Genomic DNA, 26,770 nt, shown 5'->3' with positions numbered 1-26,770 from the left:
TGACTCCAGACCTACCACATTTTGTTCTATTCTAACATGTTAGTTTTTTTGTTTTATGTATGTGTGTATGTATATATGCATGTATGTATTTATTTATTTTGAGTTTTTCAAAACAGGGTTTCTTTGTGTAGTCCTGGTGCTCTTAGAACTCACACTGTAGACCAGGCTGGCCTTGAACTCATAGAGATCTGCCTGCTTCTGCCTCTTGAGGGCTGGGATTAAAGGCATGTACCATAACAGCTTGGCTATTGTTTATTTTATTATTATTCCTTAAAATCCTGTATGTTTTCAACACACACACACACACACACACACACACACACACAATCTTTATTCCTTGTGAATTTCACATCATGCACCCCAAATCTGTTCATTTCCCAGTCCTCCATATCCTCCCTTCACCCTTGCATCATTCCTCCCCCATAATAAAATAAAAAAAACAAACTAAACCAACCACCCAACTAACCAACCAACCAACCAAACACAAAATCCCACTTCACTCCTCTGTCTCTCCCGCCTCTTCAACATCTATTTTCATTAAAAGAAAAAAGAAAGAATTGCTGTGACCCCTCCCCAAATAAAAAGAAATCACCACCATCAATACTATCTGTGCCCACCTTCTCCTTAGATTCCTTATTTGCAGGGTTACTATTGAATCCCTTGTTCAAAGGATCAAGTGAGCCTGAGTCAAGAAGCCTTAAGTGATCCACTGTTTCACAACTAACATGTGTACGGAATAGTCATCTGTGCAAGTAATACTCATGACTTAGAAATGTCACCCCCAAAAAACTGAAGTTGACATTTTGTTTAAAAGGCATTTCCTGAAGAGTGTACATCTATATACTACAAAACCCCAGAAAGCATATGAAATTAAATAACTTGGAAATTCATGATTTTATTGTTAACATGAGTGCTGAATTTTAGTTAAGCTGTATATTGAGTACATGTATCACCAGATTTCCCTTTAGCTCATGAACAAAAATTGCACTCTAGGGATAGGAGTCCCTATCCCTAAGGATAAGGACCTTTTCAGTACGAGGAGGTATGCTCTGTAATACTACAGACCTCTCACTCTTCCTCTCTTCTGCTCTCCGATGGACAAACCATGTCTGAAATCAGAGGAAGACAGGATTGGATTTAGCATTGGCTTTCACCCCAGAGCCAGGAGATAAAAACCCACTTTAAGACATATAACACTGACTTTCTATTCATATCATAAAAGCAAATATCAGCTGTGTGTCAACTTCTGCAATAGGCCATGATTCTGTCTTTTTCCAGCAGTATAAACACTTCACTGGTTTCTTTTTTATTGTATGGAAAGCTTAGCTTACGACTTGTTCCTTGATGTTAATTCAATAAATGGTAACTGGGTAAAGGAAAGTCTTCATTCTGACATTTGACCATCAGCTGTAGAATACCCTCCCCACTAGTGATACATTCCTCTTGTTTGGGCGGAGATTGTAGATCACTGCTGTGGATATTGTTCTATATAAATAAAACACTGGTGGCCAGTGACGAGGCAGGAATTAGGTGGGACAAGGAGAGAGGAGAATTCTGGGAAGCGGAAGGCTGAGGGGAGAGACACTGCAGCCACTGCCAGGACAAGCAGCATGTGAAGACTGGGAAGCCACCAGCCACGTGGCAAGGTATAGATTTATAAAAATGGGTTAATATAAGATAAAAGAACAGTTAGCAGGAAGCCTGCCACGGCCATATAGTTTATAAGTGATATAAGCGTCTGAGTGATTATTTTATACGTGGGTTGTGGGACTGCGGGGCTTGGGGAACCTGGAGAGAAGCCCTCCAGCAACAAATGGCGCCCAACGGCTCGAGTTTCCACCTTAAACCTGAGAATATTTAATAACCAATTCTAAACAGAGCCAAAAACAGGTTCCTGCTTTTTGTCTCATACGGCAGCTAGACAGCGCAAAACGCAGGTTTGAACACTGGCGGGTTCCTGGCGTGTGTGTTTGACCATCAGTATGGCGAAAATGAGGCGTCTGCAAGCGGCACATTAAACTGTGTGGTAGATTTATTCTTTACTAGTATTAAAAAAAAAAAAAAGAGGTTTCTGGGCTACACGCTGCTTTGATAAAAACATAGACCTACTATTTCTGAGAATTGATGGCTCCTCAAGCTGGCGGAAAACGTACCACTGCCATGTTGGAAAGCTGAAGTGGGCGGAGCCAGCAGCCACAGCGCTGTTTCAGTCTTAGAATGTACAGTTTAAAGCAATAGGCTCGAGGTAATATAAAACATAAGCCACATAAAGATGGCTACCACACAGACAATCTGGATTATGTTATCTTTGATATTCATAACTGAAAAAAACATTTGATTGCAAAAGCTGTTAAGTTATGCCAAAATGTATATTTTAAAGGTACCTTCACTTCAAAATTTGGATTTAAGGATATGTTGCTTTGGAAAAGAGACTCTGCTTTTGTTTCCACAGAAAGCCAGAGGCTGTGGATTTGTTCCAGATTAAGATACATCAGGTTTCACCAGCCAAGACCCCCTGAAAGGTCTCCGATGACACCATGGCCCAGATGATCCAACATCCAGAGCGGTTTCAAGGCAACTGGTTCACACAATACAGCCTCACGGACTACCCCATAGGTCTAAAATTTTCTTTACATCCCCATAAGATACAGCGCCCCCCTCCAGCAGGAAGTAGTAAGAGATGCTACGCCCAAATTCCCAAATATACCAAGCTGGCTTTAGAGGTGGAATTGGCTCACTCCCCCTCTAAACCCAGACATATTGCTTTAAAAAAAATGGTTAAGAGATTCTTGTGTCCCAAATCAGAAGAGCCCTCTGGTGTGGGACAGAAAAAAACCAATATTTTTATTTAAAACAGGTTGATTATAAATGTGATCTCTTTCTAAAAAAGAAAAGGGGATATGATATGGATATATAGGATATGGAGATGATAAGATAAAAGGGTAGATTAATGAACCTACTTTTAAAGAACAACTTGTTTAAAATGTTTTACATTGGTATAGATTTTAGTTTATGTTTAAAATGTTTTACATTGGTGTAGATTTTAGTTTATGTTTAAAATGTTTTACATTGGTATAAATTTTAGTTTATTGATACAAACTTAAAGTTAATTTTGTTATACTGTATATATATATTTCTATTCTTGTTTGAGGTATTATGTTTATGTAACTCATTTAAAATTGTAATGGATAATTAAAAATAGATTAATAATTAGTCATCTATGATAATCATATCTGTAGCCATGTTAGTTAAGTTTTCTAGGTATACATAGATATATTTCAGATAGATAGGTAATCTTCAAACACTTCATAGACCTAGAGAATATGGCATTTAAATAACTTAAAATTCTGTTGATATGAGACACAATTGCTCCTGGCTGCACCAATTGATCCCGAGAGAATGTTGGGCTTCTAAGACATTTCCATTTGGAAGTTTGTCTTTTTGGCACAAAATGGCCTACTGTGCAAAGAACTGCCCTTGCCTTGATGGCTGACAGTACAAATGCAATGCTGTCCTTTCTGGACAAGCGGGACACAAGAAAAGTGACCACTGTACTCTGCCAAGACAGGGTAAGACGGTCTCTCAAAATTCCTGCTTCTGAAAATGGTCTGTCAGATATTCTAGGCCTGTAGCCAATCTGAATGCACCAACAATGCTGAGAAACATTAGGTGACTGTCCAGGCTGCCAGCTGTCTTGGTCTACTCTTACAAGATTCCCGAAAGTTGCTTGCATCCATCTACCATTTCTCAGGTACCATTATGTTCCTTCTCAGGTCTTTGATGTGGTTGAAAACTAGATAGTTGTAATTTCCTCAGTTATGATAAAAGATAAGTTAGATAAAAAACCTTAAACTCACAAATATAAGATAGATAGGACATCTTTAATATTGTAACTATAATTCTTCCTCGGTAATTGTTTTGTTATATATAATTTTACCATGTTAAAGTTAAAACCTTCCTTTTAAAAAAGAAAAAAGAAAAAAGGGCAAGTGCTGTGGATATTGTTCTATATAAATAAAACACTGGTGGCCAGTGACGAGGCAGGAAGTAGGTGGGACAAGGAGAGAGGAGAATTCTGGGAAGCGGAAGGCTGAGGGGAGAGACACTGCAGCCACCGCCAGGACAAGCAGCATGTGAAGACGCTGGGAAGCCACCAGCCATGTGGCAAGGTATAGATTTATAAAAATGGGTTAATATAAGATAAAAGAACAGTTAGCAGGAAGCCTGCCACGGCCATACAGGTTATAAGTGATATAAGCGTCTGAGTGATTATTTTATACGTGGGTTGTGGGACTGCGGGGCTTGGGGAACCTGGAGAGAAGCCCTCCAGCAACAGATCACCAAATGTCAGCACATTTTAAAGGCGTATGGAGGGGAACAGCTTTCTGTTTGTAAAAGCAGTCTTCAGTATGAAGTAGATAATCAACAGAAACAAGCATGGGATATTTTTAGAAAGAAAATAGCATTCAAAGGTGCCAATGGGATTGTTGGTTCTTGAAATTTCAGGAGAGCGAAAAGGTTGTAGGCAGAGAGGGCCTGGACAATGGTTTGACATTGCAGTCTCCAGTGTTTGTGAAAGTTGACTAACTTAACCTAAATGACATACAGGACAATGACACCTTTGCCATCTCCAGGAGTTCAGCAGAAAAGGTAACTTCCACCCATGGTTAATCTGAACAGTATGTTCTTTCTTGCTATAAAATGTTCTCCACGAGCAGGACGAAGCATAATATCTCTGCTTCAGCTATATTTCCAGAATCCTGTCCAGCACAGAGGGCACACTAGGTCCTGCTGCATCACCAGGACATCTAAACCCCACCTTTCTTCAAAAGGTAAAAAGTAAGATGGTCCACAACAGTGTGGGGAAAGTAGTCATAAATCAGCTCTTCCTAAATATGGTCTAGCTATGGAAATACAGTCACAGTTACCTGTGACATGTCACCATCCTCTCAGGCTCCTAGTGAATGAGGGGCCATTGTATTGGGAAGTTCTCAAACTGCACATTTGTGACTCCATGTACTTTCTCTCCCTGCCTATTATGTGGATTTATAATCTAAAGAAGACCAACCAAAGGACCAGAAGCCCTACTACCATCCTGATGCCTCCATGAACTCAAATAAAGCCCCAGTGGCTGACTCATGTGGGCTCACATTAAGTCAGAGTTCCCCGTTTGATTCCTAAAGCCTACCTATTACGTCTGTAAGAGGAAAGGGGAAATCAGAAATAAGGGTTCTGGAGAGTCACACTCAAGATTCTGCAAACAGGAGACCGTGGGTGTTTTCTCTTGTGCCTTGTGTCCACCTTCTCTCAGTAGCTGCAGTGCACCAGTCTCTAGAGCTGCAGTTCACCATCTCTAGAGCTGCAGTGTAACATCCTCTCTAGAGCCGCAGTGCATCCTCCTCTCTAGAGCTGAAGTGCATCATCCTCTCTAGAGCTGCACTGCATCATCCCTTCTAGAGCTGCAGTGCACCAGTCTCAAGCTTCAGTGCCTCATCCTCTCAAGAGCTGCAGTGCATCATCCTCTCTAGAGCTGCACTGCATCATCCCCTCTAGAGATGCAGTGCACCATCCTCTCTAGAGCTGCAGTGCACCATCCTCTCTAGAGCGGCAGTGCATCATCCTCTCTAGAGCTGCCCTGCATCATCCTATCTAGAGCTGCACTGCATCATCCCCTCTAGAGCTGCAGTGCACCATCCCCTCTAGAGCTGCAGTGCACCATCTCAAGAGCTGCAGTGCATCTTCCTCTCTACAGCTGCAGTGCACCAGTCTGTAGAGCTGCAGGGCCTCATCCTCTCAAGAGCTGCAGTGCAACAACTTCTCTAGAGCTGCAGTGCACCATCTTCTCTAGAGCTGCAATGTATCAACCTCTCTGGAGATGCAGTGCATCAACCTCTCTTGCAAAAAATAATGAGGCTACAATCGACAACCCAAGAAAAGTCAGGTAAAGAGGAGGTCCCAAAGAGGGACATGCATGGATCACCTCAAAAAGAGAAAACAAATATGATCTCTGTAAACTGGGTAGGGGTTTGAATGGAGGGGATGGGAGATAAGAGCATGAGGGATCTGGATGTCCAAGCTGGAGTAGGAATGGAAAGGGAGCACAATGAAAGAGATATCTTGAGAGAGACATTATGAGTTTAGGGAGAAACCTGGTGCTAGGGAAATCCCCAAAAACCCAATGCCTTGTTCAGCCTTGATGCATTGAGGAGGGACTTGCTCCTGTCCCAAATGAATGTGCCAGGTTTGTTGACTCACAATGGAGACCTTACCCCCTATGAGGAGTGGATGTGAGAGTTTGGGGAGGAAGTGGGGATGAGAGCAGGAGATGGGGAAGGAGGGGGAAACTGTGGTTGGTATGTAAAATGAAAAAATTCTTAAATAAAAGAAATGCCTAGGACAAGGCTTCTGAAGACATGAGGAAGGCTATAGATTGACTGTTCAATGTCTTTGCTTGGATTTACTGACCTTCACTTTGACTTCAGGAATATTCAAAGCTTGTGCAAGTTCTTTTCTGTGGAAAGAAAACCACAAATGTTTAGCAGGCAGTGTTTCACATGAACTGCAAAGTCATAAATGATATCTATGCTTTTTTAATATTGCTGTGCTCCCTCACACCCCCATTTAACTTTCTTTCTCAGAACTAGTCTTGCTTTTCCAATGATTTCATCTCTTATAAAAGTTTCTAAACATTAAAGATTTTAATTTTAACACACTATTAAAATTTAAATATAAATGCCAAAGTATGCAGTGAGCAAATTGTACTAAATTAAAAAACAGCACCAGGGGAAGGGAAAGGGAAACCGAAAGGAGTTGATGGATAGGGACACAGTCCCTGAAAAGATGACCAGGCTACTGGTGAGGAGGTCACCCAACAAAGTGTAAATCCTTAACACTGGTGAACTTTACACTAGTGAGTATTTTGGCACACTGTACTCATGTTTCTATATTTTACAGAAATTAAAATATGACAGGAAACTCATGGTGTTGACTATGTACACTTGTTTCGGCTCAACACTACGAGCTAATACTGACTTTTACACCTACACAAGGTACCCTCCTGTACCCACCACCGAGGGAGAAGACAGCAGTGGCTTTGGGTGGCATGATAGGAAACCATGGCCTGGAAGAACAAAAGGACATCTCAACCTGAGACAACAGGGAGGTTGGGGATAGCTCCTGGTGGCAGACACATACCTGGCAAGCTCATGTGGGTACTGGGTTTCTTTGAACATTTTTTCCATTTCCTCCACCTGCCACAATGTGAACTGCAATGTGGTTCGCCGACGCCTTCGTGAGGAACGGCGCCTTGGAATCCTAATCACAGGCTCGGTTGCGGGCCTTGGCTCCTCCTGGTGATGCTCTGACGAAGAGGAGTTCGGGTCCCTACTATTCTCCTCAGAGTTGTTTTGGCCCTCACGGAACTGGCGGCTTCCGTTATTTAGTTCAAATATGCAGCAGGCGTCTCCTCCACTAGGGTTGCCACCCACCATCGCCAAGGCAGCCTCTAAGGTGGGGACCTCAGCTATCTCCTCACCAGTATCATTCTTGCTGGCCATGACTAGTAGTGGGCCGAAGCCACAGAGAGAAGTGGGGCCCCAGGAATGCCCACACTCAAGGCCTATTGTTCGGTCAGTCTCAACTACTGATCGGTCATCAAGGGAAGGCCTGAGGAAAGGGTGACGTCAATGCGTCCTTCTGCGCATGCTCCACACTTCTCCACATTCCTCCAGGTTGACCTCAACACGCTCCTCTGCAGATGGGCGCCATAGGCTTTTCCCTCCCTGACTGACTGCTCTGGGCTTTATGACCTCTTGGGGAGGTAGGTGGTATTTGCTTTGGTGCACAAATGGTGGGTTTGGCACAAAGATGAGGAACTGAGGGAGCCACTGTGAACAGGCTTGTGAAAGGTTGTGTGAAGTTAAACCTTGCTTCCAGGGCATGCATGTAGAATGAGTTTTAGCCTGCATGCACACTGCCTGTGCCTCCTAGGTTGTAAAGATGACACTGAAGGATGAATTGTGTAGCATTGCAAGATAATTGGGGAAGAGAGTATGGGAAAAGGTGGGAACACACACAGATCACAGGACCCTTGCGTGAACATGTAGAAAATTTCTGTGGACCTCACCCTCCACCTACCACTGCTGTTCAGAGAATGGGCTTAGAACTAAGTGGATATGATCAAAATAGAGCATAATAGTTCAAGAGTGTCTGTTAGTACACTGAATGCTTGTTAGCCATTCTTCTTCATGCTCAACATCAAGATCTTGGAACTGGGTTTGAATATAATTCTAGTTAATGGCATTGTCGAAAACCAAACAAAAGACAATTTGTCCTCTCAAAAGACAAATGATCTGCTTAAGAAAAATTACCTCTGATTATAATAGCTTCACAATATCTGTTAAATTCCCCTTGTAATATTTGCCTCAGTTCTTATCACTGAGGATGTTGATGCAGTCCCTTAATCTGAGTCTCTAATATCCTTATCTTTGTCTTTTGATTAGTCTGCCTACTCATACTTTTCAAAGAACCAACTTCTAGTTACATTGATTCTTTATTGTTATTTTTGTTTCCATTTAAATAATTCCTGCGTTGATCTTGATTTCTTTTCATCTCCTGATTTGGGGTTTGGCTTATGCTTCATTTTCCAGGGCTCTCCTATGTATCATTTATTTGCACTCTCTGGCTTTTTTGTTGTTGTGTTTTGGAACAGGGTTTCTCTGTGTAACAGTCCTGGCTGTCTGGGAAGTCACTTTGTAGACCTGGCTGACCACAAACTCACAGAGATCACTCTGCCTCTGCCTCCTGGGTGTTGGGATTAAAAGGGTGCGCCACCACCTCCGTAGTTTCATTCCATTGTGATCAGGTAAAGAATTGTTTTTCTGTATTTGTTCAGACGTGCTTTGTCTCAGAATATGTGATCTATTTTGGAGAAAGTTCCATGGGAAAAATGTGTATTCTGCAGAGTTTGGATGGAATAGTCTATAGATGTCTGTTAAGGCAAAATAAAACTTTAAAATGTAATCTGAACTTTTCAGTAAATGAAGACAAGAAGGACAGCTGCCAGGGAGCCAGAGGCCTCTCTGTACCAGCTTGTTCCCTATGAAAGGACTTGAAGCCACACAAGGTGCTAACCCTTCTTCAGCACTGGATCGTGATTTCTCTGGAAAGGTGTTCCAACTCCTGCAGCTGTAGCCCTGTCACAGAGGCAGCGGCAGGACCCCCATGCTGGCACAGGCTGCATTTTGGGCACTGTAACTGGAATGGACTGTGCACTGGGCGTCAGAACTGACACAGGCTGGACATGCGGTCCTGTAATGGCACAGGCTGTACATGCTCACAGTAACATGCACAGGCTGTACCTGGTGCACAGGAACCGGCATAGGCTGTACCTGGGGCACTGGACCTGGCACAGGCTGTACACCAGGCACTGTTACTGACACACACTGTACTCAGGTCACCAGATGTGACATATGCTGTACACAGATCACAAAGCTGCACAGCCTTGGTGCCCCCTTTGCTCTCAGGAACTGACTTCTGAGGTGGATGCTCGTTCTTCTGGCTATTGGGACTGGCACCCTGACTGTCGGTGGGAACAGCCATGAATAGAAGAAACACAGTGTCCTGTACCGGGGACTTGCCCCACCTGACATTAGAAATAATTGTTCCACAGAGGTGGAGTGAGTTGACGAGGCCATGATGAGGGGACAGAGAACCATGTGGAGTCAGCATGAAGCAGCATAGCACCTGAAAATCTTTCTCACTCAGCAAGGCATAGTGACCACAGATTACCAGTGTCTCCTCCTGCCATAAATGCCATTTCTGTAATACGCTACTATGGTTAAAATACTTATACCCATAGTTTAGTATCCTGAAAAAAATGGAACCAACATACTGAGAATCCACCTCTTTATTGCTGAGATAATTGCAGGGAAGAAAAGGATGTCATGGCCAGCATGTGTGGCCGACACACTGTGGGCAGGGCCAGGTTCCAGGTCATCTGGCTCACAACAGAGGTGGCACTCATGTGCTGCTCCAAAATCTTCAGGGATCGTTGTTCTGGGGACCAGGTGGTGCATTGATCAGCACCACCATTCTATTGCTTCTCCTGAAAATGGCTCACCTGGTCCTAAATCATTCCTACAAGCAGAAGAAAGGGTTGCTTTAGTACACTGAACTGTACCACCACTGAAGAACACGTTCTGTAACCATGTACACTGGCTCAATTTTACTAACATTTTAGAACATATATAGATTCCATCCCTGGGCCAGTGTGTGCTAGGTATGTGCTCCAGGACAGAGCTACTCCCCTAGAAAAGCACCACATTTCTGATTGCCCAGGAACTGTTTATCTATCTAACCCCAAGAATGGTTAAAGACGTACCGCAAGTGTTTACTGATTGTTCAGAATGCTGGAAGCAACAGGTTTTTGTTCTCATGGAACCAGTCAAAACACCCCCATGAACCCCCTGAGGACATGGACCACCATACCCAGTCCTTCAGCTGTGGGACAGACCTAGAATATTGACTCTTCACTCTATTATTTGATATTTTTAATGCATTTGTTCAGAAGAGGATGCAGATCTAGTGCGTGGGTTGTTCCTGGTCCCTGCTGTGTGCTGAAAAGTATCAAAAAGAGTTCTTTTGGAACCCGGGAGAACTATCTCAAGGCCCACAGTTGTCTGTGAAAGGCTCCATGGTGATAGCCTTTTATGAGTATACAGAATGCACATTTTATGAGACAAAGGGCACTTCTTCCTGCTCTATGCTTCCTCCCTAGCCTCCAAGCATACTGTCTATAGGCCTTTTTCCTTGTGGGCATGTGGTCTGGAAAAGCCAGGGCTGATTGTAATGCTGAGCAGAGTTCACATTCATAATCAACAAAAGACAGGTAAAAGGGCTATGGACCATTTGAGGTCCCTGGTCCCAGTATTGGTTCAGAACCCTGCCAAGCATGTGACATTTACAAAGCAGAGCAAGAAGTCTGAGAAAAGGTTTTCTGAGACAAGCAGAGTGAAAGAGTTGAAAGTGGACAAGAACATGGTCTCTTCACTTAAGTGAGGCATGCAGGCTGCACAGCCTTCAGAAGGTCATGGAGAACACACTATGTCCACCAAGGGACAGACAATGCACCGAGGCAACTTATGTTTCAGGTGTCCAGGTTGGCATTTCCTGCCTGAGAAAATGGAGGTCTTTCATCATCTTGAGCCTAGCCTGGTTTTGGACTTGTCTGGCGTCCTTGGGATACAACTTCAGGGTCCCACTCTTCTGCTATAATTATCCTCTAGACAACAACATCACAAGATGTGGAGTCCTTCCAAAACATTATTTTTTTTAAATACTGACCTCCAAATCTTCTTCCGTCACACCCATAGATCTTGTAAGAGCCTTCCTGAAGTGAAAAGATTCCAACATTTAGGCCTTGTGGTGGAAACACTCTATATAAGGACATATTCTGATTCCTTTTAAATGTGTACGTGCTCACACACACAGACACACAAATACACACACACACATACATACATACACTCCAACTGGCACACATACAGTATTCCTCATACCTATTCTGCGACTTATTTTAGTAACAGGTTTCTTTCAGGGATCAAAATTAAGGGTACCCGCCAAACACAGGTATGTTGTCCATGTACTTAACATGTAAAGCTTCATTAAGAGAGCCTCCACAACGTAAACTGTTAGTCAAAATTTTATCTGAGCTGGAATCCCTCCTGCATTTTCCCAGCCACACCTCAGGCTTCTCACTCATACTTACAGAGACTTATTTAGAACAAGCACTGTCTCAATTTCCCACTCAAGTACCACTTAAAGAGGCAACAGAACACATTCTTTCCAGGTGGACTAGGGCACATCTCCCTACTCCAGAATCCAATTTCTGCTGGAGGGTCCAGACATGGTGGCTTTGTTTCTAGAGGAAATGAGGGGTTCATGGAGCACCAAAGGACAGCCTGGATGCACTGCCTAAAAACCAGGCGCCTAGCAGGGTGTTCTGCTTACCTTACTTGAAAGCTGGGGAAGTGATTCTCTTTGAAAAGACGCTTCAGTTCCTGCAGCTGAGACTGGGTGAATCTGTTGTAGCGCTGTAAAGGCAGCCTGTCCCCAACCTGGAGACTCTTGGTGCCCTCAGGCATTGCCGCCTCTTGCTGAGGCTGCTGTTCAACACTGCTGCTATGGCCACCTTCTGCCTGGATCCCCTTGTCCATGGGGCCAGAACTACCATTGCCAGCATGTGCTCCTTCCATTTCTTCTTCCTTTTCTCCCTCCTCTACCACTCCTGTGGCTTCCTGAGCAAGATCGGACTGAGCAAGATCTTCTTGAGCAGGCTTGCTTGGAGCAAGTTTGCCCTGATCAAGCTCACCCTGAGCAAGCTCGCTCTGTACAAGCCCTCTCTTGCCTCCTTTCTCTCCAGGCTTCAGGACCACTGTATTCTCACCTGCTAGAGAGAAAAACACAAAGATAAAAATCTGAGCATCTTGGCCATGGATCATTGGAAAGCCTGGAGAGGGGCCACCGGCAGAGCCTGGTAATCGAAGTGCATGGCCACTGGCCATTCCAACAGGTTTGCTTCCCAGATTTTGCCCAAGTCCAGTCAGAACCATTTTACTGACCATGCTGTTTTTCCTGTTGCTCATCAGCTCCTGGACTCAGCATCCTGTTTAAACACTGGCTGCAGCCCTGACGAGTCTCTGTGCAGGGAATCTTTCAATCAGACCCGAGTTCTGAAGCTTTATAGCCACGTCCTCACTGTCTGGAGCCACAGGTACAGCTCTGATTCTTGATCCAGAAAACTTGTCTTCTGGACACTCAACGTAATTACAATGTGTCCAATCACATTCTGGCCTGCATAGACTCAGTGTCTTTAGGCTTGTCCTCTGAGGTGCCTAGCCTGAAGCAAGTTAGGGCTGAAAGAGCAGGGAGTACTTTAAAAAATGCAGTGAGTGTGTATGGGGTGGGGGTGCGGAACCTGTGGCTCTGGGTTGCTCCTTAGCTGACACCTCTAGTTTTGGGTAAGGCTGGACTGTTCAAATTCAGTCACAGGGAGTAACACAAAGACCTTCTCAAACTCAGCAGGCCCTTGAGCCCAGGTAAATCATTTTATTAAATTAAGGAAAAGTCCTTTAAACAAAAAGCCCCAATCTTGGATGTGCTGTCTTGAAGAGCCCAGTATGATGGCAAATATGTGGGTAGGCCAGGGCAAGATCCTCCTGAGAGACTGTGCTCCCAACAGGGCTGAATTCCACTAGTATTCACAAGCTCGTTCTGATGGAGACCTTGCTCTACATAGCTGTGCTTGACCAAAGTCCTAGGGTGACCCAGATACCTGAGGACATGAAAGACTGACCCTAGGTACTGGCTCCAAACCTGTCTCACAGCTGTGAAGGTGAAAGACAGGAGGAGTAAGCAATTCTGGATTCAAGCTCTACAATGAATAATTGCAGGAAAGGACAGAACTGAGGAAAAGTTAGAGAGACTCCCCAGAGTAGGTGACATTCCCAAAATTTAAAAGACCTCTGAGATCTGTCATTTCGTGGTTTTTGTTTTTAATAGGATCATGGCAGAGTCTGGACAATGGCTGAGGTAATTGTTAGAAGATGGTTAGTTCTCTGTGTTAGCATAGGCTGAGATACTGGAGGTCCCACGGTCCACATGGTCTAGCCCACACCAAGCATATGACCATGCTCTGGTCACCTATTTCCCACCTAGTCAGGGGTGGCTCAACCCCCTCCCACCACAGGCCCCTTTGTCCATCCCTGACTAGGGCTTTGTGAGTTGTGGGCCTTGACTGTCTGGTCACCATTAGACACTGGGTGGTCATGTGTCCTCTGACATTTCAGCTGTTGCAGGTGCTTTTATTTATCCTCAGCTCTCATTCTTCTCAGTCACCAAGAAGCAGCTGCAACTGTCCTTCCTCTTCTCCTTATTTCCTGTGTGATTATGAAAGGCTTCCCTGAAACACTGAAATGGGAGGCTCTCTTAGACACAGACTTTACTCCCTCTCACAATTAGCTGCTGTAGAAGCCAGGCTATATAAGGAGACAATAGTGCCATGTGTGCTTTCCTGAAGAACTTGGTGGCCTGGTTGGACTGCCCACACTAGCTGGGAGCCCTGTCTTTATCAGTGTGAGACAGCTTGACTGTCCTACTGATAGCAGAAACTCTTTGTGTCTCATCTTCAGTGTTCCTGGCTTGGCTGTTTCAAACCAACACTCCTTTAAGCCCTCCCATCCCTGTAACATATGCAAGCAACTTAGAAATTTGAACTTGAGTGATTTTTCTTACTAAGGACAGACACCTGACTTCTGCATCCATACCAACCCCGGATTCTGAGATAAATTTCCCAATGTGCTGTTCACAGGGTTGGTTTGAAGCAGGTAAGCAATCATGCATTCAGAGTGCCCCAGAGACTCTTCATTTCCTCCCCTTTCTACAGAGCTCACAGGACACTTGGTGTATTCTTTTATTTCTGGCAGTTTGCTCCCAGGACTTAGCAAAGAGTGATGCAGAGGGATATTCCTCTCTGATGGGTGTGTCACCCATAAAGATGAATGCTTGCTGTGTAACCCAGAGGAGCTGTGGGGTGCACTATGGGAGTAGATAACACAGGTAAGCATCAAGGCCTGCAATGCTCCAATCAGTTATCTGTGTGAGTCTGGAAACCAGCACCTGTCTCTGCCTTTACCCTTGGTCCTCTTCACTCTCCTGTCCCCGTCTTGAACCTGGGGAAGGGACTCCACTCTGCTGATTCCTTAGGATGTCTGCTGCTAGCTTGCTGCTATCTAGTTGCCCATTCCTACATATCCGGGCAATGACAGGGAACCTGTATCCATAAGCAGCTTTTGCTGTGTAACAGCTGTGATTCATGAGCCCAATTGCAGCTCTGTGTGATTTTCTTATAAGTTATAATCCGTGAGGGACTCTCCATGATTGATATGCATTAATGAAATCTTGTGGCTCCTTCTTGTTTACTTACATGCTCAATGCTTTAGGTCAGTGATTCTCAACCTTCCTAATGCTGTGGCCCTTTAATATAGTTATGCTGTGGTGACCCCAACCGTTTTTGTTGTTGCTTCCTAATTGTACTTTTGCTACTGGTATGAATCATAATATAATATCTTTGTTTAACAATGGTCTTTTAAAGGTCTGTGAACCCCAAAATTAAAAGGGGCTGGCTCCCCCAAGTAGAGAACCACTGCTTCAGGTTAAGGCATGTGATTTTGGGATTTCTACACAATTTTCCCATGGGACTCTGCTTCTCATAGTTGTAAGAGGGGAAACCTACTTGCACACAGATTTTCCTGAGGGATTTCTTGGTCAGCATGTACATATCCACACACAGGTGCATTCACAGTCACAACATTCACAGGCAGAAACATCTGTAGCCAAAGCCCTCCCATCCCATTGGCTGATCCCCTAGAGAGAGTCTAATATGCAGAATTTAAGAGTAGTTGCAGAAATATGAAAAACATAAAAGAAAAGTTGTCCAAAACGTTTCATAAAGCTAGTTACTGCTGGGGAAAAAAACACAAATGAATTCTAAGTTTGTTTTATTGATGAGCACAATAAAAAAAAACCTGTTTCACTGCTTAACTGAAACCCAGGACAATATTAAGTTTACCTTGAAGAGTGTTGAGATAATTCAAATGAGCAACTTTAAAAGCAATTTATCAGCTGTAAGAAGAAACACAATTGTGGGATCAGGATCTATACCTGGTGCCTGTGGGGCTTTTTGGATCTCATTACCTATGATGGGACACCTTGCACAGCCTTGGTACAGAGGGGAGTGTCTTGGACCTTCCTCAACTGAATGTACTATGCTCCACCCACTCCTCATGGGAGCCTTACCTTTTTGGGGGTGGGCATAGGGCGGTAGGTGCGGGGGTTGGGGGAATGGTGACTGAAGCATGAGGAGAGATGAGACAGGGATCTGTTGTTGGTGTGTAAAATGAATAAAAAATTTCTTAAAGAAAATGAAGAAACACAATTGACAGAATGAATTCTTTGATGAGCTTATATCTGCATATGACATCATGTAACATACAGAAAGAATAATAAATGGGGAAGATTTCCTAGATTTGAGTCATCTTACACACACCCGTGGTCAGCATTGTTAGGGACACCTGACAATCGGTGAGCCAGCTGTGCCCAGGTTGGCTCTCCCATGAGGCCTTTGTTTCTCACAGGACAGGATACCCTGACCCCTGCACTGCCGACTTAGTCACAGCTCATTATGTCTTTTCTCTGTTCAGGGCTCCATGGCCTGAGTTTTCAAGCCATCAATTGATAATCATGTCTTTGTCAGGAAAGTCAGAGGCTGCCACCTAGTTCATCTGAACCACAACTGCTCGCTCTGTCTGTCTCTCCCACTCTCTATCTTTCCCCTCTCCCTCTCTCTTTTTGTGTGTATACTGGTGTCTTGTGTAGAAATAATGAAGAGTGAGCCCCTCTCTGAACCAGGAAAGGAGTGGACAGTTCAGGGATCCTCCCTTCAGTCTTTCAACCAGCCACATGACTTTGGAGTGTTCTTGCTGAACCCCTCTGGTATGCTGTATCCCAGCAACAGTCCCTGGAGCATTCTTGCTGTATCCAGGCCATAGGTCCTATCCCTGGTCATAGGTCTCATCCGACATGGACTCAATAAGGACTATTCCTGCTGTTTGTAAGAGGAACATGGTTGAGAGAGACAAGGGTTGATATAGAGGGAGGCAAGGACTGGGAGAAGCCTGGGAAGACATCTAGAAGAATCATATCCTGAGGAAGGAGAGGGTGCAGTGGCTGAAGTGATCTCCAGAGAAGTGTAGCTCTGATATAGATGGTAGAGGTATGGCCAGGAGATGGTCTGGAGACAAGCTGGGCTGGGCCAATTTTCCAGTGGAAAGGAGTCAAGGTTGGGCATAAAGATGTACCAATTATGAGCCTCGTCTGTCAGTAGTAGCACATGCTTTTAATCCCAGCACTCAAGAAGCAGAGCAATGTGGTGATAATCTAATTGTACTGAATTATTATTTTGATTGTATGTTAATAAATAAAGTTGTATAGGAGTCAGAGCTATTAGAGCCATAGCAAGAGTGTGGCGGTGGTGGCACACGCCTTTAATCCCATAGATATCTGTGTGTTCAGGGTCAGAGCTATTAGAGCCATAGCAAGAGTGTGGCGGTGGTGGCACACGCCCTTAATCCCATAAGATCTCTGTGTGTTCAGGGATACAGCCAGCATTGGAGACATATGCCTTTAAGACCTAGGGGGCTGTACATTCAGACAGTGACGAGGCAGTCATGTGTTTGGGTTTACAACCAATGAGAAGGCAGAACAACATACTTTAAAAAAACGAACCGACAGGAAGTAGGTCTCTTTTTGTGAAGCTGGGACAGCAGGAGGAAGGGTGAGATTTTAGCTCTGAGCTCTGACTTCTCGGCTTTCTCTTTTACATTGTTTCTGTGTTTCTTATTTAATAAGACGGTTGGATACATCTACATCTGGCGCCCAACGTGACAAGAATCCATTAAAAACCGCTTGGCTTGACGGCAGGTCCGCTTTCCCGCAAGGGCGGCAGGCGGTGGCAGGCGGCGGAGGAAGCGGCAGGAAGCGGCCGGCGTCTTAGTCCGAGCTGCCGGCGTCCTAGTCCAAGCTGCCAGCTTCCTAGTCTGAGCTGCCGGCTTCCTAGTCCGGGTAGCAGCTTCTAGCCCGTGCCTAGGTCTGTGAGCAGCTTGCCTAAAGCCGGTGCTACAAACAACTCAGACCTGCCCTGCCGAACAGGGCCCTGCCTGTAAAGCCAATGCACGTGGTCAGAGCTTAAGGAAGCCAGACCCAAGCCTTGACTCGGCACAAGAGGGAACACGTGGCTGCATTTAAGCTTTAGCCGGCTACGCTTTCTTGTGCGTTCTCTCTTTCCTCTCTCTCTCTCTCTCTCTCTCTCTCTCTCTCTCTCTCTCTCTCTCTCTCTGGATTTACACCTGGGACACTAGGTGGCTGCTTTGAAAATCCCCTCTCGGATTTCTACTGTTCTACGCAGATTTGGTAAGTCATAATATATCAGATATTTTAAAGGAAACTATCTAAAAGAGAATTTTTTCCACATTAAAAAACAAATGGGTTTTATGTGTACATTGGAAGAAAATTGGTTTTTGTTCGAAATTTTAGGCAGTCTGGCAATGGAACAACTATATAATAATAGTATTGGTGGAATTATGCACCTTATCACTATAATTATCCACATTTTAATATTTAAAAAGATAGTCAATTTAAGTGCCAGGATAACAGCTTTAGAAGAACTTGTTAAACCTGTAAAAATTCAGACAGAAGAAATTAACAGTGAAGTTGTTTCAAGTCGGGATCATAAGGTTGCAGAAAGAAAGCCTGTTTTCACACAGTCACCCTTAATTTATCCTGTAACTGTACAGCAGATGCCTGATCAAATGGCTACACAAAATACTTGGACTCCAATTGAAATGTTGGATTTAAAAAGGTTTAAGGAGGCAATAGTATCTTATGGCATGCATTCCCCATATGTAAAGCAAATGTTAAACACTTGGTCAACATATAATAGGATAGTACCACAGGACTGGCGGGACCTCGCACAAGGTGTTCTGGAACCCAGCCAGAGACTTCAATTTCTGACTTGGTTTAAGGAGGAGGCTAAAAACATAGAAAAACAATGGAGGGATAAAGGAATACAAGTTTGCCAGGATCAGCTTATGGGCGAAGGCCAATATGCTTCAGCACAAGCACAATGTTTATATGATATCCAAACCCTAATTTTATGTCGAACGGCAGCCTTGAATGCATGGGACAAAGTTGAGGAACCAGGAAAAAAATCTGAGTCATTTACAAAGGTGAAGCAAGGCCCAAAAGAGTCTTTTACAGATTTTTTATAAAGACTGGCTTCAGCAGTAAAGAGAATGGTCTCGGATTCAGAAGCTGGTAAGGCAATAATTGAATCTTTGGCCTTTGAGAATGCGAATGCAGCATGCAAAAGAATAATCAGGCCATTAAGGGCAAGATCTGCACCTATGGAAGATTGGATTAGAGAAACAATTAATGTTGAAGCTGATGAGCATGATGATACATGGGTAGGAGAAGTAATTTCAAAAGGTTTGAGGAGTGTTAGATGTTTTGGATGTGGAAAGCAAGGACATTTGAAAAGGGACTGTAGACAGGTCATTTCCAGAAACAATGTTTCTTCAAGGAACAATGGCAACAGAATGCCCCTTCCTTCTGGAGTATGCAGAAGGTGTGGTAAGGGAAAACACTGGACCAACGAATGTAGATCAACAAAGGACAGACAGGGTAATCCTTTGCCTCAGTCTTCGGGAAACTCCCAGAGGGGCCTCAGGCAGGCCCCCAGTGCAAATCCAGTTCAAACCTTTCCGGCAGCCATAGAGGAAATGCCTGCTCTGGAGAGCGATTAAATAACCAAATGCCTATTGGAATAAATCATGCTGGTCAGAATGATGAAACAGAGAGAATAGAAAATTCAGGAGAAAACATAAAGAAAATTTTTTGGCAAACTTCTATTAATGAACAAAGACCAAAATTAACGATAAAAATAAATGGTGTTTTGTTGTCTGGTCTGGTAGACACAGGTGCGGACGTTACCATAATAGCACCAGAATTTTGGCATCCAACTTGGCCTCTTCAGGAGGTAAACGTTCAACTGTTAGGAATTGGGACATTATCTCAGGTGAAACAGAGTGCAAGATGGCTCAAATGTATAGGTCCAGAAGGACAGAGAGGAAAATTAAAACCATATGTGGCTAACATAACTATGAACCTGTGGGGTCGAGACTTGTTGCAACAATGGAATACTCAGATTAACATCCCTCCAATCTCAGAAACAAATCATAAACTAGCACATGTTACTGAGAGAAATATTAGAAGATATTGTTCTAATGAGTGGTCACCAGCCATCCATATTATACAAGAACAGGGCACAATAACTGATGATCTTCCAAAGACACCAACAGCTCTACCTTTAAAATGGTTAACAGACAAGCCTGTATGGGTCCAGCAATGGCCTTTAACAACAGAGAAACTCCAGGCTTTAGAAGAGCTGGTAGAAGAACAGTAAAATGCTCAGCATATTGAAGAATCAACCAGCCCTTGGAATTCTCCTGTATTTGTTATTAAAAAGAAATCTGGTAAATGGAGAATGGTAACAGACCTTAGAGCAATTAACAAAGTAATTTGGCCGATGGGCTCTCTACAATCTGGGATGCCTTTGCCTACTCTGTTACCAAAAGGATGGCCTCTCATAGTTATTGATTTAAAAGACTGTTTCTTTTCAATACCGTTACAAGAAAAAGACAAAGAAAGATTTGCTTTTACAGTGCCTACTTATAATAATTCTCAACCGGTTAAAAGATTTCAATGGAGGGTCCTCCCACAGGGAATGTTGAATAGCCCAACTCTGTGCCAATATTTTGTACAACAGCCATTGGAAGTGATACGTAAAAAATTTCCTAAATCTATAATTTATCATTATATGGACGATATTTTACTAGCTGACTCAAATGCAGATACTTTAGAAATAATGTTTGAAGAAGTAAAGAAAATTTTGCCTCGCTGGGGATTACAAATTGCTCCTGAAAAGATACAAAGAGGAGATTCTATTAATTATTTAGGATATAAAATAGAGCTACAAAAAATTAGACCCCAAAAGGTGCAAATTCGGAGAGATAGACTACAGACTCTTAATGACTTTCAAAGATTATTTGGAGATATTTCTCATCTACAAACTATTGTTGGGGTAAAAAATGATGAACTGACTAATTTGTTCAAAACCTTAGAAGGTGACAAGGACTTAAATAGTCCAAGAGAATTATCACCTGAAGCTGAGAAAGAATTAGCCTTGGTAGAAAAGAAAGTGCATGAAGGACATGTGAATCGTATTGATCCAAAGCTGGATTGCATTTTGGTTATCTTACCTTCTAGGCGTTCTCCTACTGGAATATTAATGCAGAGGGAAGATATTATATTGGAATGGATATTTTTACCAAATAAACCAAATAAAAAATTAAAAACTTATGTGGAAAAAATCTCTGACTTGATTTACAAAGGAAAAATGAGACTTCGTCAATTAGCAGGCATAGACCCAGCAGAAATTGTCGTACCATTAACTAAGGAGGACATTGAAAAATTATGGACAGAAAGTGAACCTTGGCAAAGAGCTTGCAGTAATTTTTTGGGAGCAATTAACAGCAAATATCCCAAAAGCAATAGAATTGATCTTATAAAGAGAGCTGATTGGATTTTGCCTCGAATTGTACAGCAAAAACCCATATCTGGAGTTCGTACATTTTATACAGATGCCAACAAAGAAGGAAAGGCAGGTTACAAATCAGAAAATTTAAGTAAAGTGGTTCAAAGTCCATATAATTCAGTTCAAAAATCAGAATTGTATGCTATTCTGTTGGTATTAATGGATTTTTCAGAACCTCTCAACATAGTAACTGACTCTCAGTATGCTGAAAGAGTGGTGTTACATATTGAGACTGCAGAATTTATCCCTGATGCTTCAGAATTAACTTCACTATTTATTCAATTACAAGATACAATCAGGAAAAGGAATCATCCTTTATATATAACTCACATTCGATCCCATACTGGTCTGCCAGGCCCTCTAGCACAAGGCAATGATGAGATTGATAAACTATTGATAGGAAATGTGCTGGAGGCCTCAGAATTTCATAAAAAACATCACGTTAATAGTAAAGGTTGCCGGGCGTTGGTGGCGCACGCCTTTAATCCCAGCACTCGGGAGGCAGAGCCAGGCGGATCTCTGTGAGTTCGAGGCCAGCCTGGGCTACCAAGTGAGTCCCAGGAAAGGCGCAAAGCTACACAGAGAAACCCTGTCTCGAAAAACCAAAAAAAAAAAAAAAAAAAAAAAAATAGTAAAGGTTTAAAAAAGGATTTTTCCATAACCTGGCAACAAGCCAAAGAAATAGTAAAGAAATGTCCTACTTGTTCCTTCTACAATCAAACACCATTACCAGCAGGATGTAACCCAAAGGGTACTCAGAGAAATGAAATCTGGCAGATGGACGTGTTTCACTTTGCAGAATTTGGAAAATTGAAATATGTACACCACACTATCGATACTTATTCAGGATTTCAATGGGCAACTGCTTTGAGTTCTGAAAAAGCTGATTCTGTAATCACTCATTTGCTAGAAGTTATGGCCATCATGGGTATACCTGCACAAATCAAAACTGACAATGCTCCATCATATGTCTCTGTTAAAATGAAACAGTTTTTTGCTTATTACAATATAAAGCATATTACAGGCATACCACATAATCCTACAGGTCAAGCAGTTATAGAAAGATCAAACAGAACTCTAAAGGATATGCTAAATAAACAGAAATGGGTAACAAAAACCCCCAGAAATAGACTGCATAATGCTCTTCTAACTTTGAATTTTCTGAATGCCAATGAGAAAGGAACAACAGCTGCAGAGAGACATTGGATAATAGAAAAAACTACAGAATTAAATCAGCCTATATACTTTAAGGATGTGCTGACCTCAGAATGGAAACCAGGGTATGTATTACATTGGGGACGTGGTTTTGCTTTTGTTTCTACAGGAGAAGATAAGCTGTGGGTACCATCAAAATTGATAAAGGTTCGATTTGAGCAAGAGAGACCTCTTAATTAGAGGAGATGATAGTTCATCAACCAGCATGAACATCCAATTTAAACTAACTTGTATCAATAAAACATGCCTTTTCATTTAATCAGATAATAACTTGCCAAAAAGGAACATCCCCAAAATTAGTCTTGGGGAAAGGTTTTTGTTTTTGTCTTTTAGGAGAATGAAGGTTAAGGAATCTGAAGAACACTGGACAAATGAGACAACTGAAGAAAAGGGACAAATCATCTATCCCAAGAAACAGAGTGAAACGGTGTATGGGTATATATTATCTAAAAAAATTTTATGTCTTCCTATATGTTTGTTTCTGCTTTTCTCTAAAGATTTAACACTCTTGGTTTTCTAATAGTCCCAGTTCAATTAAAATTTAAAGCTGACTTTGGAGTTGGAGAATGGCTCTCTCCTTCTTTAAAATCAAGCATGTTGTTAAAAGGAAAATGCAAACTCCCTGTATCATGCCAGAATAAGAGCCATCTTCTGCTATGGTACAGGACAAAAGCAAAATTAATTAAGGGACTATTCTATTACTAATCTCAACTCTTTGATTCTATTCTGATTCTTTAAACTTTTCTCAAAGTATAAATTTTATATCAAAATTTACAAGATTAATATATATATATACATTTTAAACTTTGTTAAGATATGAATGGTTACATAGTGTACTAACTAATTCTAGAAAAAAGGCTAGCTGCATATATATGTTTTTGTGTTCGAGTCTCTTATCAGTTTTCTGCAGGAAATCATGGCCAGGCCTAACATCAACTGAAGTCTCCAGAAAGAAGATGGGGCCCCACAACAACAACAATTCCACGTGGACAATAATAATATCATTAAGCTGACAAACATAATCCATAGATTAGCTTTGAACTATAAGATGCTCAGAGCAAATTTGAGATGACTAGCTGAGATGATCCAGTCTCAAAGACTACTTGAATAAGGACTTGAGATAAACCCTCAACTTTGGCATTATACACAGACTGGATAATGAAGGATATAGTTACCTCTCCTAGAATTTGACAATTAACCTAAAATTTTTCTTTCAGGATAAAGAAAACTTCGCCCATACCCAGCAGGAAGCAATTTTAAGAATACGACGCCCACATTCCCAAAGAGGTGGTGTGGGGCGGGTGGTTTTTTGGTCTTTTTAATGGGTTTTGGGTCTGGGATAATTTTCAGTATTTAGGGGGTTTGGTTACAAGTTATTGTCAAGGGTTAGGAAAAAGGCTAAGCAAAGGAGATTAGATTTAAGGTTCTTGTTTTAAAAAAAAGAGAAAGAAAAGAAAAAGACAATTACTAGTTTTAAATACTTTACATTGGATTGAATTGTTTTATATTGTACACAAATTTGAAACTGATATTGTTAGAAAATGCTATATGTATATTTCTAATTGTATTTATTCCATCCATTTAACAATGTAATGCAAATTTCTGATCCTTGAATGTTATTATTATCAACTATTAGGATATAAAGAAATGAAAGCTAGTAGTTAGACATTATCATAGAACTTGTAGTCATATTAGATATGTTTTAAAATTGAGCAGAGATGTTTTAGACAGGTCATCTTCAAACCCTTCAGAGATCTACAGAATATGGCATTTAAAATGTTTTAATAACTTAGAAAATTTTTCTTTTTTGAGACATGTCGGCTCCTGGCAGTACCAATCTACTTTAGAGAAAATATGGGCATTGAAGAAACTGCATATGGAGTCAACTTTCATTCTGGCAAAAGTTAGCCACTGGACAACAAAGTATCCTCGAATCAACAGGACAAAATGGACAGACAGATCACGAAACAAGGGACTACTGATTCTTGCCAAAACAAGTGTGGTTATGGCTTTATCAAAAGGCATCTTCTGAGGCCAGGACAATATGGCCCCATCCCTGAAGTGGCCTTCGCATCCGGAAAAGGTACGCATCCCTTTTCTTCGAAGGCAGCTTAACAGGCAGAGGGCCGATGGATTCTGTTGTACAATGGAACAGCAGCTGAAAGCTCATGCCTCTCAAAAGTAGACTGGCATTTAATAGAGGGATGTGGAGAAGAAGGGGATGCTGAGATGAAGCCATATATACACAGCCAAGAAGAATGGACAGCTGAATTAAAAAACTGTCAACAATTTCCAGAATTTAAAATCCTGAATCATGACAGGACACTAGTGGAATTCAGGTGTTTCTGGTACGTGGACTGCTCTCACCCAATGTGAGGTTGAACTGTTGACCTTGTGTACATCCTACTTCACAAATGAGTCTGTCAGATACACTAAGCCTATAGGCTGAAGATGATGCCCCAACACTGCGGAGAAACCTCAGGTGACTGCCCAGGCAGCTGGCTGTTTCTGTCAACTCACAAAATTTTTTGGAAGTTGCTTGCATGCACTTCCTGTTTTTATTTTTGTTAGCTAATATTATTCCCTTCTTGGGTCTCTGAGGGAGTTGAAGATTAGTTAGTTATGGTTGAAGATTAGTTAGTTATAGTTGAACATTAATTAGGATAGAAAGTACATTAGATACATCTTGGAATTACCAAAATAGGATAGATAATGGAATTATTTTCTCTGATTTGTCAAATACCTGTTTAGGTATTTATTACTTGTATATATTGTATATAGTTATTGTACTTTTGTATATAGTTTTTCTTTTGTTAGTTATAACCTTTTGCTTTCTTTTTCTTTTTATTAAAATAGAAAGGGGAAATGTGGTGATAATCTAATTGTACTGAATTATTATTTTGATTGTATGTTAATAAATAAAGTTGTATGGGAGTCAGAGCTATTAGAGCCATAGCAAGAGTGTGGCGGTGGTGGCACACGCCTTTAGTCCCATAGATATCTGTGTGTTCAGGGTCAGAGCTATTAGAGCCATAGCAAGAGTGTGGCGGTGGTGGCACACGCCTTTAATCCCATAAGATCTCTGTGTGTTCAGGGATACAGCCAGCATTGGAGACATATGCCTTTAAGACCTAGGGGGCTGTACATTCAGACAGTGACGAGGCAGTCATGTGTTTGGGTTTACAACCAATGAGAAGGCAGAACAACATACTTTAAAAAAACGAACCGACAGGAAGTAGGTCTCTTTTTGTGAAGCTGGGACAGCAGGAGGAAGGGTGAGATTTTAGCTCTGAGCTCTGACTTCTCGGCTTTCTCTTTTACATTGTTTCTGTGTTTCTTATTTAATAAGACGGTTGGATACATCTACAGAGCAAGGCACATCTCTGTGAGTATGAGGCCATTCTGGTCTACAGATCGAGATCCATGACAGGCACCAAAACTACACAGAGCAACCCTGTCTCAACACCCCACCCCCCAAAAAATTATGAACCCCAAGAAGGAGGTTGGAGCTGGGGTTATCCAGCAGTGCCCAGGAGAGAGGCCACTGAGAAGTCAGAAGACTGTGAAGCAGGAAGAGAGATGATGTGAGCATGACTGACTGTGCATCAGTACAGAAGTGAGGCAGGCTACAGGACAGTGGTGGGGATTTCTCATGTAAGTCAGCCTGGTCAACCAGGATCCAGTGTACAGAAGGAAACCTGGGCCTTTGTAAAATCTCCAGGACCCTAAATGTGCCTTTGTGGGGCTCAAAGACCAGTAAAAATGGTTCTGCTGTGTAGATAGTTGACCACATAAACTCCCCTGGTGCTCTCTGAGAGGGGCCTGTTCTTCCTGGATGCAAGTTTAGGCTGGAATGACAAGCTCTCAGATAGTCCTCTCGTGGGGTGGTAAGAACATTCAACTTCTTCAGTGACACCCATGTAGAATGAAGAACACTTACTAGTAGACATTGGTTATAATGACTTAGTGTGTGTTGATTTGGCTGTGATACTCACTGCAGAATTATGTCTAAACAAAACTCTGGGAAGGGCCTTGATATCCTTCATTGGAGAATTTACTCCATAAGCAAAAGTCTTACATGAGGATACATGATTTTACAGAGCATGAACATCATGCTCTCACAAGTGCAGTCAGGGTGATCTTTCCAAAACACCAATCTGACTCTGCTGCTTCTCTGCTCAGACACTGCCCACAGCTGACCTCTGCCCTTCTGACTTTGCCAGAGCCCAACACTGCCCTTCTCTGACCTCATGTTCCATTTGAAGTTGTCACCATCAGTGTTCCTTG

The 26,770-nt window shown here is 42.4% G+C and overlaps 2 protein-coding genes across 3 annotated transcripts; both read right to left on the bottom strand.

The window, feature by feature from the left end:
* Positions 1-875: 875 nt before the first annotated feature.
* Positions 876-7,741, bottom strand: LOC143270674 (uncharacterized). Its single transcript, XM_076561520.1, has 3 exons — positions 7,195-7,741; positions 6,466-6,511; positions 876-1,109 (listed from the first exon to the last, which is right to left on the bottom strand). The coding sequence occupies exons 1-3, from the start codon at positions 7,554-7,556 to the stop codon at positions 990-992; spliced, it is 528 nt and encodes a 175-aa protein (XP_076417635.1). The 5' UTR covers positions 7,557-7,741; the 3' UTR covers positions 876-989.
* Positions 7,742-9,889: 2,148 nt separating this feature from the next.
* On the bottom strand, positions 9,890-12,765 carry LOC143270792 (uncharacterized). Of its 2 annotated transcripts, none has more exons than XM_076561904.1 (4): positions 12,621-12,765; positions 12,010-12,448; positions 11,344-11,389; positions 9,890-10,137 (listed from the first exon to the last, which is right to left on the bottom strand). In XM_076561904.1, the coding sequence occupies exons 1-4, from the start codon at positions 12,661-12,663 to the stop codon at positions 10,132-10,134; spliced, it is 534 nt and encodes a 177-aa protein (XP_076418019.1). In that variant the 5' UTR covers positions 12,664-12,765; the 3' UTR covers positions 9,890-10,131. The 2 variants fall into 2 exon arrangements, with proteins under 2 accessions (XP_076418019.1, XP_076418021.1); XM_076561906.1 differs by having other exon boundaries at positions 12,010-12,445.
* Positions 12,766-26,770: the final 14,005 nt, after the last annotated feature.

This window comes from Peromyscus maniculatus, chromosome X, assembly GCF_049852395.1.
Source record: "Peromyscus maniculatus bairdii isolate BWxNUB_F1_BW_parent chromosome X, HU_Pman_BW_mat_3.1, whole genome shotgun sequence".
NCBI lineage: Eukaryota > Metazoa > Chordata > Mammalia > Rodentia > Cricetidae > Peromyscus > Peromyscus maniculatus.
Note: the sequence above shows the minus strand (reverse complement) of the source record. Positions and strands in the feature narration are given on the sequence as shown.

Coding starts and splice junctions, on each gene's coding strand:
- LOC143270674 (XM_076561520.1), bottom strand. CDS start 7,556: ATGGCCAGCAAGAATGATACTGGTGAGGAGATAGCTGAGGTCCCCACC. Junction 6,512..7,194: donor TACCCACATGAGCTTGCCAG/GTATGTGTCTGC, acceptor TTCTTTCCACAG/AAAAGAACTTGCACAAGCTT. Junction 1,110..6,465: donor TTCCTGAAGTCAAAGTGAAG/GTCAGTAAATCC, acceptor CTCTGATTTCAG/ACATGGTTTGTCCATCGGAG.
- LOC143270792 (XM_076561904.1), bottom strand. CDS start 12,663: ATGCTGAGTCCAGGAGCTGATGAGCAACAGGAAAAACAGCATG. Junction 12,449..12,620: donor GCAACAGGAAAAACAGCATG/GTCAGTAAAATG, acceptor TTTTCTCTCTAG/CAGGTGAGAATACAGTGGTC. Junction 11,390..12,009: donor TTCCCCAGCTTTCAAGTAAG/GTAAGCAGAACA, acceptor TTTTCACTTCAG/GAAGGCTCTTACAAGATCTA.